Source organism: Monodon monoceros, unplaced genomic scaffold (genome assembly GCF_005190385.1).
Source record: "Monodon monoceros isolate NGI ecotype Baffin Bay Population unplaced genomic scaffold, NGI_Narwhal_1 Super_Scaffold_7, whole genome shotgun sequence".
NCBI classification, from domain to species: domain Eukaryota; kingdom Metazoa; phylum Chordata; class Mammalia; order Artiodactyla; family Monodontidae; genus Monodon; species Monodon monoceros.
The window spans coordinates 90,875,363-90,892,718 of record NW_021703784.1 but is presented as its reverse complement, the minus strand read 5'-3'; the positions used below and the strand labels follow the sequence as shown (position 1 = coordinate 90,892,718).

Sequence of the window (17,356 nt, the reverse complement as noted above, 5' to 3'; positions counted from 1 at the left end):
AGTAGAAATACTTTAGAACTTAAAGAGCTGATATTGAGACTCATTTTGTGCCAGACGTAGAGCTATAGCCATTTGAAATATAACTTAGATATTATTCTCTTCATTTTGCTGTTGAGGAAACTGAGGATTATGGAAATTGTGACTTGCTAAACATTGTAAAGCTATAAAGTGGCAGAGTTGGGATTCAAATCTGGCAAAGCTGGACTTTAAAACTTGTGTTTTTCACACTGTCTCAAACTCCTGTCCAGTGCTTGGGTACTATAATAATTATATTTTAACCAGTACCCACTGTGTACTAAAAAGCGCTTAGTAGTTAGATAGGGAACTAATATATGTCTGAATAATTTTTTGCTTCTAAGTCATTTGGGAGTTAGCATTTTAGTATTTTGCATGTAAAAAATGTTTTATGTGTTTTATAGACTGAAAAGTTTCATATAACTATCGATTATCATTATCCTTACGTTAGAATTCAGGTTGCCTTCTTGGAATTTCAATGTAGGCCTTTAAAACGACTTTGTGCGGCATTTTGAATTTTTCCATACTAACATAAAGAAGTAAAACATGCATTGTAAGTTGTTTAAAGATTCCAGCAGCTATTATGCATCATAATGTGTACTGAAGTTAATTCTGAAGCATATCTATAGCTCATTTTATTGCTATGGCACCTTGTTTATAGTACAGTATATTTATGGCTTAGAATACCTTTAAATATTCTGGTCTTACGTAGTTGTTTTTTTCTTTCCTCATAAAATCTTAAAAGGACACTTTATGTTTTAAGAAACACTGCACTTGAGGTGCAAAGCTGTTTTATTATTTTGTTACAAGTTAGCTTTTTTCATAATCCTTAGTTTTTAGCTTGTAGATAGTTGGTTCACAAACTGGCCCCCATATGTGGCGGGCAAGGAGAGACTGAAAAAAGAGGCAGACCGCTCCAGAGTGATAGGTGGAAGTTTTAATAAGCAAGGGAAATTACTTAGGAGGCTTGTCTTGGGTGTCCACAAGACAAGTAGATCTCTGCACCAGCCAGGCATCATCTTAAAAGTTTATATAGAGCCCTTAACTGGGTTCAGTCACACATCTGGTCCAGGCGGTCTCAACAACATCTTGTTGTCACAAGGCAAGAGAGAGTGGGCAGAACATACATTGCAAGGACAGGGGAGGGGGTGGGAGGAGCTTCCAGTTACCTGGGTCCAGTTCTCCAGTCAACTAGCAGTCACGTCTTCTCAATGATCTCCCCCAACATAGGGGTTTATAGTAAGAATAAGGTAAGTACTACATTAAATTTTAAAACTTTAAGTACATACTTTTATCTAACACATATAATGATTAGTCCTATGTACCGCTATTACACTGGGGTACCTCCTCACATAGCGAAAGTTTCCTGTTAGGAGACAATTCTCCATAGGTCACTTGCATTTCTGAAAATTTTATGAGCAAAAGCATTGGCTACCTTTGTCCTGGACTATCTTTTCAAGGATGCTTGTACAGTAAGTCCCCCACATACAAACAAGTTCCTTTCCGAGAACGCGTTCATAAGTCCACTTTGTTTGTAAGTCCAACAGGGTTAACCTAGGTACCCAACTACACAATCTGCTATATAGTACTGTACTGTAATAGGCTTATAATATTTTTCACACAAATAATACATAAAAAACAAACACAAAAAATAAGAAAACATTTTAAGTCTTACAGTACCATACATTGAAAAGTACAGTAGTACAATACAACAGCTGGTGTACAGGAGCTGACACTGAGTGAACAGGCAAGAAGAGTTACTGACTGGAGGTGGGAGAGGAGGTGGGAGATGGTAGAGCTGAATGATCACCAGCAGTAAGAGACGGAGGGCAAACTGCAATTTCACTCATGCCTGACATTGATGGAATGTACGTTCGCATCTTTGAAAGCTTGCAACTTGAAGGTTCACATGTAGAGGACTTACAATATAGCAATCAGCCTTGAAGGATAGCTCTAATGTCTCCTTCTGGAGCAAGGGACAGATTTTCCTACAGACTTGGAACATAGAGATAGTATATAGAGCATGGGCCAAGCGGTCTTCTGCTCATTACAGAAAATTAGGGCTCCGTAAGTCAGTGTTAATCTCCTATAATACAACCTTCTTTTTATTGTCTTATGGGAACTAGGATTTTGGGAGCTGGCACAAGTGCTGATACTCTGGCTACTTTTATTATCATGAGTAATAAGTCCTTTATTTCTGACCCAGGAATCTCATGTGTTCTGTTAGCATACGTGAAACTGTGGCAGGCTACATTGTTAGCTTATAAATAGAATAAAATCTCAGACCCTTCATAGCTTTTGACTGAAGTATCCAAATTAAGTATCTTGGACCTACCACCTAGATTAGCAATTTTAATACATGGTAACTCAAAGTTTTTTAAAATTTGAAGAGGATTTAAGCTTCAGAATATTCCAGACTAATATAGTAAAAAAACCATCAAAAATGTTAAAATGTCATCATATTTCCACCAGATTTAAAAAATAAAATGGTTGAAACATTACAAATAAAGTTGAATTCTACTTTGTCCTTTCTCAGAACACTGCTTTTCTCTTCTTTCCTGGAGGCAATTACCATCTTGATTTTGGTGTGTGTCCTTACAGTCCATGATTTAATACTTTCACTATATATATGCAAAGATATGTAGTTCTAGTTTGTGTTTTTTAAAAAATTATATAATTTGTTTCATAGTGTATGATTTCTTAACGATCTTTTCTCACTCAACATTGTTTTTAGATCTAGTCTTGTGGATGCATATTGATCCATTTATTAATTTTCTTCTGCTTCACTATATGAATATAACGTATTTTATTCATCTAAACATTACTGATTAGGCATTTGGGTTGTTTCCAGTATTTTACTATTGCAAACAATGCTGTGATGAACATCTTTATGTCTTGGGACAATGAGGGCACCTTTCTCTTGGATGAATAATAGAATGTGGCAGAATTGACATGGTGCCAGTCTGGGCCTAAGAAAACAAGGCAAGCTCTACTTTTGCTTTTTGGAGGAAGCCAGCTACTATGTAAGAGATCCAACTACTCTGAGACTGCCATGCTGTGAGGAAGTCCAATCTAGCTACGTGGAGAGGCCATGAGGAGAGATGTCCCTCTAGTCTCCCTGCTGTTCCAGCCATCCTAGCTGAAGTGCCAGACATATGAAGAAGTCACCTTTGACTTTCCAGCCATGGCAAATGTCACAAGGAGTAGAGACAAGCTGTTTCCACTGGGGCCCTGCCAAAATCGCAGACTCAAAAGCAAAGAAATGATGACTAGTTTTGAGCCACTAAGTTTAGATGATGAAAATACCCATTTTTCTCGTGGGCATTCTTTTCTTGTATTAATTAGGAAGTATTCTTTATATACTATGGATACACGTTTCTAGTGTTTTTGTGAGGAAACTTGACTCATCAAGGCATAAACTCAAATGCTTTTATTTTTGTCGTCAACTGCTACCAACTGTACTATGTTGAAGCCTCGTTTTCCACTAGGACAATATCTCAGCATCTGCGTTACTTTTCAGCTGCATTCCATTGTTAGAACAGACTCTTAACATTTTCTAAAATTTATTCCTGAGTGTTTTAAAATCAGAGTCTCTTATTCGATTAAAAAATTCTCTAGGAACTTCCCTGATGGCACAGTAGTTAAGAATCTGCCTGCCAATGCAGGGGACACGGGTTCGAGCTCTGGTCCTGGAAGATCCCACATGTCATGGAACAACTAAGCCCGTGTGCCACAACTACTGAGCCTGCGCTCTAGAGCCCGTGAACCAGAACTACTGAGCCTGCGTGCTACAACTACTGAAGCCCACGCGCCTAGAGCCCGTGCTCCACAAGAGAAGCCAATGCAATGAGAAGCCCATGCACCACAATGAAAAGTAGTCCCCGCTTGCCGCAACTAGAGAAAGAGCGTGCAGCAACGCAGCCAAAAAATAAATAATCCTCTAGCTCTCCCTCCTAAATAGGTGAGACTTGCAGGGGGTAGGAGTTTGGAACAGTATGTGTCGGTGCGTATGGGACACGTGTAATCTCAACACACATGGGATGTTGGACAGGCAGGAGTGATGTGAGGCAGATTCTGCCCTGCTTCATGCTCCTGAAGTGTTGAGGCTTAGTTCTTTCCTTGGTTGGCCTTAAATGGTGTTTGAGATTGACGTCTGTGGACTCCATAGGACAAGATAATGGTTCCCACAGATTCAGCTGATGATGGTCTCTTCTCAAGCAGCCTCTGAAGGCATTGTGGGTTCCTTTCATGATTGGCTATATCTTCCACTGATCCTCAATTGATAGCTTTAAAGAATATTTTTTTGAACTGAGTGCCTGTTTGCTTTATGATGTAACCATCACCGGCAAGACTGTAGCCCAAATCTGAGGAAACTGGAATGCAGGTTTGGGATCCAGGAGTCCTGAACTTCCTTCTTCTGCCCTGTGGGCTCCCACCGTGCTTTCACCCCCAATCGTCTCTTCTCCTACTCCACTAGTGCAAGGAAGATCATCAAGTTGAGTGGCTAAGTAAACATCCTACCAGAAGCAAAATATCAATATGACCTTCTTGCAGCCATCGTCAAACTTTACCAATCATTGTCTTGAGTGTTCCCTTGGTTTGGGGGAGAGGAAGCCCCTCCTTCCCTTCCCTTAGAGAGAGGGGAAAGAAGGAAAAATAGCTTCTATTTACGAACAAAGATAGCTTATAACTTCCTTTCGTCCACATATAAATCAGAGGTTTAGGGGAAAGGTGGTGTCAGTTTTGTTGAAACTGCGTCTCTGTACAAGCTCTGAAGGGAGTGACAGCTGGAGGTTTCTGATCTTGAATGTGTGTTTCTTGGATCTGTTTTTCTCAGCCAAGTCTTGGTTTTCCTAACATCATCCTTTCATATAATTAACTCTTTGTTACATATGCTACAAAGATCTATACCCAAACTGTGGGTTGACTTTTAATTTTGTTTATTGTGGCTTTGGTCTTACAGAGGTTTTAATTTTGATGTGGTCAAGTTTATGTATAACCAAAGAAATACTTCCATAAAGTCATAGAAGCATGTATTTTCCTTAATAGCTGTACAATTTTGCTTCTTTCATTAAGGTCTCTCATCCATCTGGAACTTATAAAAATTCATATATGATGTGATAAGGGGATCTAATTTAATTTATATAGAAAGCCAATGGTTCCAACACAATTTACTGAATGTCTATTCTTTTCCCAGGAATCTGAAATACCAGTTTTGTCTTATATCACATTTCCATATGTGTATAGCTCTAATATTTTTGTTTCCTTAGTATATTGCTCCTCTTTGAAGCAAAACAGTACTGTCTTCATTACTATGGCTTTATATATCCTAAGATCTAGTAAGTCTCCCATCCTTTCTCCCAGAATAATTATGATTATTCTTGACACTTTAGTCTTGCATATAAATTTTAGAATTGATATAAGTTCTGTAAAAAACTATGTTATGATTTTGATTAGCACTGTATTTGGACTTATAGATTAATTTGGGTATGAACGAACTCTTTAATGTAAAAAAAATGAAGTAGTTGCCTAGCAGTCTAAATGCATAAATGTTTCCATTTATTGTATAGCTAATATATCTTTCTTACTTGGCAAATTTTTATGCAAAGCTTTATCTATTGTCATGGTCAATGCCTAACACAAAGCTTCTCTCAATAAATATTTGTGGAATTAATGAATGAACCATGTAGACATTTGTGCTAGACATTTTTTAACTTAGAATGTGTTTTGGGAACTCTATGTCATTAGCTATAAATTTTCCAAATTACAAAAATGTCCTTCCTGATTTAGTTTGAGAATGTAGTCTCTCAACAAGAATGCCTAATTTGTAATTATTAAAGCTGCACTAAGTCTACATTTTGCATTTTGTGTGGTCCTATGTTAGTAATTATTGTGTCGTTTCTGCTTATTTGTTGAGGATGGTGGAGTGAGTTATATCTTCAGATTATATTTTTTAACCCCCTGATTGAAGTATGATTGATGTAAAAAATTTTTACATTATTTAATATACACAACTTGATGAGTTTGGGGATATACATCCATAAAACCACCATCACAATATATGCCATAAACATGTCCATCACCTCCAAAAGTTTCCTTCTGCCTTCTTTATTTGTAATAATAGTAATAAAGGCTGTGTCAATTTACATTCCCACTAACAGTGTACAAGACTTTGCTTTTCTCCACACCCTCCCAACACTTGTTATCTCTTGTCTTTCATAATAGCTATTCCAAAAGGTGTGAGGTGTCTCATTGTGGTCTTGATTTGTATTTTCCTGATGATTAGTGGTACTGAGCACTTTTTCATATACCTGTTGGTCAGTTGTTTGTCATATCTATTCAGTTCCTTTACCCTTTTTTTTTTTTTTTGCGATACGCGGGTGTCTCACTGTTGTGGCCTCTCCTGTTGCGGAGCACGGGCTCCAGACGCGCAGGCTCAGCGGCCATGGCTCACAGGCCCAGCCGCTCCATGGCATGTGGGATCTTCACAGACCGGGGCACGAACCCACGTCCCCTGCATCGGCAGGTGGACTCTCAACCCCTGTGCCACCAGGGAAGCCCCCTTTACCCATTTTTAAATCAACTTGTTTTCTTTGCTGTTGAGTAGTATGAGTTCCTTATATATTTTGGATATTAACCCTTTTTAGATATATTTTCTCCCATTTAGTAGGTTATCTTTTTATTTTGTTGGCTGATTCCTTTGCTGTGAAGAAACTTTTTAGTTTGATGTAGTCCACTTATCTACTTCTGATTTTGTTGCATGTGCTTTTGGTGTCATATCTGAGAAATCATCATCAAAATTAATGTCAAAACGTTTCCCCCTTTGTTTTCTTCTAGGAGTTTTATGATTTCAGGTCTTTAATGCTTAAGTCTTTAATCCATTTTGAGTTGATTTTTGTGTATGGTAAGATAGGGATCCAATTTCATTCTTTTGCATGTAGCTATCCAGTCTTCCAACACCATTTATTGCAAAGACTATCATTTCTCATTGTATATTCTTGGCTCTTTTGTTGTAAATTAATTGACCATATATGCATGGGTTTATTTCTGGGGTCTCTATTCTGTTCCATTGATTTTTGTGTCTGTTCTTATGCCAATACTATACTGTTTTGATTACTATAGCTTTGTACTATAGTTTGAAATCAGGACATGCAATGCTTCCAGCTTTGTTCTTCTTTCTTAAGATTGCTTTGCCTATTTGGGTTCTTCTGTGGTTCCATACAAATTTTAGATTTGTTAATTCTATTCTGTGAAAAATGCCATTGGAAACTTGATAGGGAGTGCATAGAATCTGTGGATCACTTTAGGTGGTATGGAGGTTTTAACAATAATAATTCTTCTGATCCTTGAGCATGGAATATCTTTCCACTTATTTGTGTCATCTTCAACTATTTTTTATTAATGTCTTATTGTTTTCAGTGTACAGATCTTTCACCATTTTGGTTGAATTTATTCCTAAGTATTTTATTCTATTGACTGTATTTCAAATGGGATTGTTTGCTTAATGTCTCTTTCTGATAGTTCATTGTTAGTGTATAAAAATGTGACTGATTTTTGTATATTGATTTTCTATGCTGCAACTTCAGTGGATTCAGGACTGTCATAACAAAGTACCAACAACTGAGTGGCCCAGAACAATAGAAATTTATTATCTCACAGTTCTGTAGGCTAGAAGACAGATTAAGGTGCTGACAAGGCCACGCCCTCTCTGAAGGTACTAGGGAAGGACTCCCCCCCCCCCAAAAACAACATTTGATTTGAGAATAATGGGAAAATTAAGTAATGGGAATTGGACCCTCATCGGGGTCTTCTGGGAAATCAGAAGCACCACCCTCTTCTGCAGCTCTATGCTTCTTTAGTTTAGCAATCAATTCTTTCGCTGGATTGAAGATGCCATTGGTCTGCTGGTCACAGACAGAGCACGGGGTGGTGCAGAAATGCTGCAGCGCACAGCTCTCACAGAAATAATGCCTGTGTAAGGAACGGCACCAAAGACTGAGGAGAGCTTAAACAAGCTTTATTTGGGAACACTCCCGGGCGAGGTTCACTGGTCCGAGAGAAAGGGAACAGAGAAGTCGCGCCCGGGCGAGGGTTTGGGCAGAATTTATAGGGGAAGAAGGGAAAGGGGTGTGGTGAATCCGGGAGGGCGCAGGTTATTCCTTATTTGGTGGTCTCTTCGGGTATCGTGGCAATATCCGGTGCCGGTCGCATCAGTCTTGGGACTGTTAGTCCCGCCCCTCGAAAGGCGGGAAGGCTGGGCCGGGTGGAAAGTCCCCAGGTCAGTTCCTGGAACTGGGTGGTCCGGAAAGTCTCCAGGTCAGTTTCTGGAACTGGGTGGTCCGGAAAGTTTTGGTCTGATGCAACCTGTGAGTCTGATTGTGTTCCCCTGCCTCGGGCCAGTTGGCCTTACATCCCGACATCTTTGGTGTAATGGGGCGGCGTTCTGATCTCTGGCTACTTCTTGCTGAATGGGGGTGTCGAAAGGGGAGTCGGGCGACCAGAGGTCCGAGGCTTAAGGGAGACCATTGGGGGGTTCTGTAGGAAGCAAGGTGTAAGGGCCGAGGAGCATTTGGTTTGTGGCCACCCGAGAGACTTCCTCCATGCGCCTGCGAAGGAACCTAAGAAAACAGGGAGCAAGCATGAACAAGATACAGATGAGAATTAAGGGGCCTAAGATCGGTGTTAGCCAGGTATAGAGGGTGGATCGCCACCAATCGGGGACTGGGGAGGCGGACTGTTGGTGTTTTCATTGAAGTTCTTCTCTTAAGCGATGGAGGGCGTTTACGTTGTCTTCGACGAGTCCTGTTTCATTGATGTAATAGCAGCATTCCTCCTGTAGGAAGAGGCAGGTACCTCCTTTGTCGGCCGTCAGGAGATCAAGGGCTCGTTGATTCTGGAGAGCGACTCGGGCTACTGAGGTGATCTGGCGCTGGAAGGAGGTGATGGGGGTGGCAGAAGCCTCGATGGCTAGCTGGAGTTTCTGTTCTAGGTCACGGGATGTTGAGACACTGTGTGTTAGGGCTCCTCCCCCGATGCCCACAGCAACGAGAGGAGGCGAGGGAAATGCCTGAGACCATAGGGAGAAAGATGGCCCTTTGGCCCTTAGAGAGGTCAAGGGCCCGCGTGAGTGCTATCAGTTCAGCCCTTTGAGAGGTTGTCCCTTCTGGGAGGCTGTTAGCCTCGATAATAGTTGAGATAGTTACCACCGCATAGGCTGCTCGTCGGCGTCTGTCAGGACCGAGTATTGAGCTGCCATCTACAAAGAGGGTGTGGTCCGGGTTTGAAAAGAGGGGTGTCAAATAGTCCCTCTCTCGGCGGGCTGAGGGCCTCTACGACTTGGGGGCAGGAGTGGGAAGGGGAGGTCCCGGTATCGGAGATAGGCAAGAGGGAGCCCGGGTTTAGGCGGGGGGGGGGGGGGGGGGGGGGGGGGGGGGGGGGGGGGGGAAGGTCGAGGGAGATAGCAGGGTTTTCAATGAACAGTAGGTGGAACTCCTGGATGCGGGAGGGGCCCAGGAGGGAGAGAGACTTGTGGCCTAGAAGGTCGACCAGCCGGTGGGAGGAAACCACGGTTAGTGGGTGGGCCAGAGTCAGTTTGAGTGTTTGTTTGGTCAGTTCGGTTGCCGCTGCTAGGTCCCAAAGGCATGGTTGCCATCCCCGAATGGTTGGGTCTAGCTGTTTGGAGAGGTAAGCCACGGGGCGGTAGGAAGGCCCTACAGGCTGGGCAAGGGGTCCAGTGGCTATTCCGGCCCGTTCATCCACAAAAATGTGAAAAGGTCGGTTTGGGTTGGGCAGAGAAAGGGGAGGAGAAGATATCAGAGCGTTACGGAGGGTGAGAAAGGCCTGTCGAACGGCGGAAGGAGAGGTGAGGGGTCCTTGAGGGGTTTCTTTAGCGGCTAGATATAAGGGTTTAGCGAGGAGAGCAAAGTTAGGGATCCAGTGCCGGAAAAATCCTGTAAGGCCCAAAAAGGAGAGAATTCGTTCCGCTGTTTCCGGAGGCTGGAGTTCACGGATAATCCGGGTGCGGTCGGCTGTTAGACCTTTTGTGGTAGGGGTAAGGTGGAGCCCCAGGTAGGTTACAGAAGATACAGATAACAGCCTTGGCTGGGGAGACCCGATAACCGCGAGAGCCAAGGTAATTGAGGAGATCTGCAGTATGTTGTCTTGAGAGGCTGAGAGACGGGCTACAAAGGAGGAGGTCATCTACATATTGAAGGAGTGTGCTGGGGGTAAGGGAGCAGGAAGTGAGGTCCCGTGCCAGCGCCTGACCGAAGAGGTGAGGACTGTCGCGGAAGCCCTGGGGAAGAACTGTCCAGGTGAGCTGACTGGAAGTATGAGTATCCGGATCCGTCCAGGTAAAGGCGAAGAGGAAGTAGGAGTCGGGATGTAGGGGGATAGTGAAAAAGGCATCTTTGAGATCCAGAACCGTAAAGTGGGTTGTGGATGGGGGGATATGGGAGAGCAAGGTGTATGGGTTTGGTTCTACTGGGTGGAGAGGAATTATGGCCTCATTGATTAGTCGGAGGTCCTGGACCAGGCGATAATCCCCAGAGGCCTTGTGGACAGGCAGGATGGGGGTGTTGCAGGGAGAATCAGTGGGGATAAGGAGTCCCTGGTTTAGGAGTCTGGTGATAATAGGTTGTAGGCCCCTAAGGTGAGTCTCAGAGATGGGAAATTGGGGCCTTGATGGAAATTTGGAGGGGTCCTTTAGGCAGATGAGGACGGGGGAATGGTATGTTGCTGTTATGGGCTTAGAAGTATCCCAAACTTGGGGATTAATTGGGTTCGGTGTGATTGGAAGAGGGGAATAGGAGGGGGAGGGTTCTAGAGACAGGCCAAGAAGAGGAAGCAGGAGTTGGGAGGAGGGGACCTTAGGGTCAAGTCTAACCAGCTGGAGGGAGGCCCCTAAGTGGAAAAGGACATCTCGGCCTAGCAAGGGAACTGGGCAGGATGGTATGACTAAGAAGGAATGAGTAAAAGGGAGTCCTTCGATATGACATGGGAGTGGACCGGTCTGGAGTGGGAAGGATGGTTTGCCATCAATACCCATGACCGAGATCTGGGAAGGAGAAACTGGCCTGGAATAGGTAGGCAGGACCGAATAGGTAGCCCCCGTGTCCACCAGAAATGAGATGGACTTACCCGCTACCTGTAGCGTTACCTGGGGCTCGGCGAGGGTGATGGGGGTCTTCGAGTCCGGGCGCCGTCAGTCGTCAGCCAATCCCAGCAGTTCAAGTGGTAATGCCATTGGGTCGGCTTGCCCCCCGCGTGGAGACGCTGAGGGAGGGCCAGTCGTAGGGCAGTCACTCTTCCAGTGGCCCGTTAGCCCGCAGCTGGGACAGGGCTTAGAAGGAGGTCGGGGATTGGGACATTGGCGAGCCCAGTGGCCTTCTTTTCCGCATTTGAAGCAGGCCCCCGGCAGGGTTGCCTTTTGTGGATTCCGTGGATGCTGTGATCCATGGGAGATGCCAGGCCTTAGGGCGGCTACAAGACCTTGGGTTTGGAGGATCCAAGCCTGCCGGCTGGATTCTGCCAAATCCTCACGGCCATTATAGACTTTAAAGGCCATCTTTACCAGATCTCGAGTAGGGGTCTGAGGGCCGTCTTCTGCCCGTTTTAATTTCTTTCGGATGTCCGGGGCTGATTGGGTAATAAAATGGGTGGCTAGGACCGTTGCCCCTGCCGGGGTGTCGGGATCCAGCCGGGTGTAGAGAGTTAAGGCCTCTGTAAGGAGATTGAGAAAGATAGCTGGATTTTCTTTAGGTTCTTGGGTTATCTCTTTTCGTTTTTCAAAATGGACTACCTTATGAGCGGCCGCCTGCATGCCAGCCAGGAGGAATTGGATCATGAGGTCGCGTTTACGACGGCCATCTTGGCCATCCTGATAAGTCCAGCCTGGATCGGTGCCAGGTATGGCAGTTGCTTCGACAGGCATGGAGTTGTCGGTAAGGTGAACCTGATCTGCATGGTTTCGGGCAGCAGTTTGAATTCTTTCCCTCTCGTCAGGGGTCAGGGTAGAAGATAGGATCACAAAGATATCGTGCCAGGTTAGATCGTAAGCTTGAGAGAGGTAGCGAAATTCTTTGATGTAGCGGGAAGAGTCGGCAGAAAAGGAGCCTAATCGCTTTTCTATTTGAGAGAGACCTTGGAGGGAAAAGGGAATATGAACTCTAACTAATCCTTCCGCTCCTGCTACCTCCCTCAGAGGGCAGAGGAGATTTGGATCTTGGGAGTCGTGAGAGCGTGTATGTGCACTAACTGGCGAAGCAAGGGGCGTGGGAGGAGAAACCGTTGAGGGAGGCGGGGGAGCGGTTGGATGGGCCGGAGCAGGTTCGGGAGGAGGAGGGACCGCTTCAGGGTAGGGTGGAGGATGGAGAGGAGTTCTGGAGAGGGGAGAGGCGAGAGATTCGGGAGGGTCGGCTAGTGGAGAGGGGTCATCGTCAAAGGAAATTAGCGGCTTGGATGTAGGAGATGTCTGTTTGGCAAGAAGGATCTGGGAAGTGGAACAGTCAACGCAGAGGGAAGGGCGGGAGCGTAAATACCAGAAGGCCTGGACATAGGGGACCTCAGACCATTTGCCCGTCCTGCGGCAGTAATTATCTAGATCACGGAGGATGTTAAAATCGAAAGTCCCTTCAGGAGGCCATTTGAATTGATTGTCTAGAGGATATTGTGGCCAGGCCACAGTGGAATAGAAAATAAGCCGTCGGCAACGGAGATCTTGGGAGAAGCCGAGGGCTGTAAAATTGGCTAGGAGACACCCCAGGGGCGTCTTAGGATCTGGTTTCGATTTTGAGGTTCCCATGACCCCTAGTCTGTCCCTGAGTGAATGGAGAGGGAGAGAGGCGTCCCTGGTCTCAGTCTCCAATTCACGGCAGGTCAGAGGGCGGTCAGGTGATTGGGACGTCTCCACAGTTGCCCGAGGCCCGGAGAGAGGACGGAGGAATCCCTGACGCGGCCGCGATTAAGGACAGGGAGTCTGGTGGGCAGGGACTCTGAGGGTCGGAGGGAACAAGGGAGGGGAACTTACCCCGTTTTCTGCCGGATCGGGTGGATGAGTAGAGGTTCCCTGGTTGTCTCCTGGGGGAGGGGAGGAGCGGCCCGCATGGTAACCCGCGGGGCTTGGTACCCCTCCCGGGTTTCAGCACCAAATGTAAGGAACGGCACCAAAGATGGAGGAGAGCTTAAACAAGCTTTATTTGGGAACGCTCCCGGGCGAGGTTCACTGGTCCGAGAGAAAGGGGCCAGGGAAGTCGTGCCCGTGCGAGGGTTTGGGCAGAATTTATAGGGGAAGAAGGGAAAGGGGTGTGGTGAATCCGGGAGGGCGCAGGTTATTCCTTATTTGGTGGTCTCTTCGGGTATCGTGGCAATATCTGGTGCCGGTTGCATCAGTCTTAGGACCGTTAGTCCCGCCTTTTGAAGGCTGGGCCGGGTGGAAAGTCCCCAGGTCAGTTCCTGGAACTGGGTGGTTCGGAAAGTTTCGGTCCGATGCAACCTGTAAGTCTGATTGCATTCCCCTGCCTCGGGCCAGTTGGCCTTACAGCCTGCAGTTGGTGACAACTGGGTTTTGGAACGTCTGGCGACGGATGAAACACTTGAACTGTATTTACACCTCATCGCTTCCCACTTCATAGTTTTCATCCTTATGGACATCATAGCGACCCTCGTCAAGCTCACGTTCGATCTGCCAGCCATGTTTGTAATCTGAACGGTCATGGAGGAATTTGCAGCTGTCTCCAAAGCCGCAAAAGCCAGTCTCCTTGTAGTCCTTACAAACGTCGGGCTGGTAATCCCAGCGCACGGTGGCACGCAGATGCTCGGGAGCTCGGATGGGGCCTTTCCTCACCATCTTGGAGGAAGCATTGCCCATAGATGTATCCTTGGGCTTCATGTACTTCTGATAATTATTGATTCCCCGATAGATCTTGTCATCTTCCTTGTGCCTCAGCTCCTCCTGGATCTTCTGGCTGCGCTCAAAGATGGCTTGTGCGTCGCGCTCCTTCTCTGTGTCTAGCTCATAGACAGCAGTCGCACCCATATCCTCTGGCCCCACGGGTTTCCCTGAGCGAGTGGACTTATAGACCACGCCGAGACTCTCGGGCTCGTTCTCCTCCTCCTGGCTACTCTGGTCACCATAAGCTGCCTTCTGTTTACCACTGCCAGGGGTCTTCTGTATCATCGGATTGTGGGTCGCCCGCTTCTTTTTCCGGCTAACCACAGCGCTGCCTTCATCACTGCTGCTGCTGTCGTCTCCGGACTCTTGGTGGCAGATCGGGCGCTTTCTGAGACCTGTAGCCCCTTTTCGCCCAGGCTTTTTGAAAAGAAAGGTGCACATCTGGTCTGTCATCTTTCCTGGAAAAAGTTGCTCTGCCGTTTTAAGAGTCTCGGGTTCCCAAACGGCTGTGGCCTGCTGGGTGGGGCGGGGCTTCTTCACGTCACTGCACGTAGTGCGCTCCGCTGCACGTGCGTGCAAAATCAGTTGCGGAAAAAGGCGTGGCCATGGACACTGCGGGAGCACGAGTGGCCATAGTTCTTTGACTTATGGTAGCATAACTCCAGTGTTCACATGGCTTTCTCCCTGTGTGTTTGTCTGTCTTTTCACATGGTGTTCTTTTTATCAGGACAGCAGTCATATTGAATTAGGGACCCATCCTACTCCAGTTTGATCTCATCTTAACTAATTACATCAGCAATGATCCCATTTCCAAATCAGGTCACATTCGGAAGTAATGGGAGCTAGGGCTTCAACATATAAATTTTGGGGGGGGTGGGCTCAATTCAACCCATAGCACATCTGTTAGATCACCTGTTACAACTTATTATTATTATAATTAGTTTATTTATTTATTTATAATTAGTTTATTTACATGTCTTTATTCCTTAACTTCTCTGCAGAATATAAATTCTTTCAGGGATTCCTCATTAATCATTAAAAACGAAAACAAAAGAAACTCCCAGTGCTTAGCACATAGCCTGATACAGAAGAAGGCAAAATACTAGTTGTATGGCTATTTTAAGTGGTAGACTCTGATAATCTAAGGTCTGGGATTTTTATTCTCCCTTTATTATAATGACATCTAATATTTACCCCAAACTCTAGTTATTTGGTTGCCCCAAATAAGGTATTACTTATTTTTTTGGCAAGTAATTGATACGGCTTTAATTAAATTCAATGGGACAATGTGATAGAGAGATTAAACCAGGCATTTCTTCATGCCAGTTGGTGATCTGACCAAGGAAATCAGTCTTTAAAAATTCCTTAAGGCATTTTCATTTCATTTAATGATCAAATTAGATATTGATATATTTAACCTCAATATCTTCTGTATTCTGTTACCTGCTTTAATTTGAATTTAGAAGTGATCGAACACAGGAGGTCATTAGATGCATGACTGCACATTCTGGTTTTGTGAATTCATGTTCAAGTCTGATGCTTGAAAATCAGTTCACTGTAAGCTTTGGATATGAGACTGTAGTATGTATTTATCTTTCCCTTATGGTTACCCATCACCTGACCCATTTCTTCTTCTGTTTGGAGAATCTCCCTTGTTCCCATTCTGAATCTTGTTGAGACGTTGAGATGCCTCCTACTGCAGAAACTGAAAATGCCCAATCCTTACTTTCCTAGCCTTTACTGCAATTTAGGACTCTTGGGGAACTCTCTGGCTGCAGTGCTACAGGAAGATCAGAAACTGCGGTAATAATGGTGACAGTCAGTGCTTGGTAATACAATGCTGTGTTTGGTGGAAGAGCCAATGGTGTCTTCCCCAGACCAATGATGTGGCATGTTTTGTATGTTGCTCCTGGCTGCAGATCTTCAACAGGGCTGCTGTGTTGCAATGCACACCATACATGGCTGGCCTTGAACCTGGTTCTTCAATCATCCTGGTGAGTCTGAAACATATGCTACCCTTTGAATAAATTCCTGGCCCCTATCATTCCCAGTCAATGATAACTTCTTCAATTTTCAACTAAAAACCTTGACGAGTACAAGGATATTCAGTATTTAACTGATGTACCTATAATGAGATATTAGATGTGTGGACCAAAATAAGTTGTTCAGTCTTATGTTTGTCATGAAGATTAGTCTTGTACATCAGCTTCTATGCTGGCTTTGATTGATACATTTTTGGTTCATTTTCTAAGTCTCATTTATTTTTCCATAAATATTTTTTGAGTACCTGAGTGTTAGTTCCTATGGCTACCATAACAAATTACCGCAAACTTGGTGGCTTAAAGCAATATAAATTTATTCTCTTATATTTCTGGAAGCCAGAAGTCCAGAATCAGTTTCACTGGGCTAAAGTCAAGGTGTTGGCAGGGCTGGTTCCTTCTGGAAGCTCTAGAGAATGTGTTCCCTCATCTTTTCTAGCTTCTGAAAGCTGCCTGCATTGCTTGGCTTGTGAGCCCTTCCTTGCATTATTCCAACCTCTTGCTTTTGATGTCACATTGCCTTCTCATATTATGTAGTCAAATCTCCCCTTGCCTCCCTCTTATAAGGACATTTGTGATTATATTTAGGGCCCACCCATATATCCAGGATAATCTTCCCATCTCAAGATCCTTAACTTAGTCACATCTTTGGAGTTGCTTTTGCCATATAAGGTAACATTCGCAGCTTCCAGGGATTAGGACCTGGGTATCTTTGGGAGCTATTAGTCAGCCTAAAACACTATGCTATGCACTTACGCATTGAGAATACAAGGTGTAAAAGATAAATGTTTCTTCTACCCTTATGAGGTTAGTGGGATACACATATTTAAGTAAAAATTACAGAAATAATTCTACAGGTTTACTTATGATAAGTGCTCAAAGGAGAAATACAAGATGGGATGGGAGAATATAATGGGAGAATAACCTGGCAAAGACTAGGGAGGTTATGGAAAATTTTTCTAAAAAATAATATTAGCTAACACTATGTGCTAGCACTTTGCTCAGTGGGTTACATATATTCATTAATTTAATCATCACCACTAACCTATGAGGCAGATACTTATACTACTATCTCAAGATTAATAAACTGAGACACAGATACTATAAATAGCCTGCTTAAGAGTCTGTGGCTACTAACTGGCAGAGGAAGAAACATTGAAGGGGTCCTTAAACGAAGTGGATTTCAGTTGTGTTGCCTGCCTACCATTATTGTGTAACTTGTGTCCTGATTTTCTTTGGAGAAATTTCTGTTCCCTCATTGTACCCAAACACTCTGCCCTCCCCTAGTTAGGGGTGGGCACATGTCCTAACCTGGGAGTGACTCTCCAGAGAAACAAAACAAAACAAAAAGCTGAGGATGATCTCTTTTCCAGAATAGACTGCCCATCATTTCCTACCATCTTAATTGCTT

General features: G+C 44.5%; 1 protein-coding gene across 1 annotated transcript; it reads right to left on the bottom strand.

Annotated features, from left to right (window-relative positions):
• Positions 1-7,790: 7,790 nt before the first annotated feature.
• Positions 7,791-16,705, bottom strand: LOC114887600 (E3 ubiquitin-protein ligase RNF113A-like). The gene is given in 3 exon segments (XM_029209389.1): positions 7,791-7,986; positions 13,557-14,469; positions 16,702-16,705. Coding segments are annotated over 3 exon segments (1,113 nt in total).
• Positions 16,706-17,356: the final 651 nt, after the last annotated feature.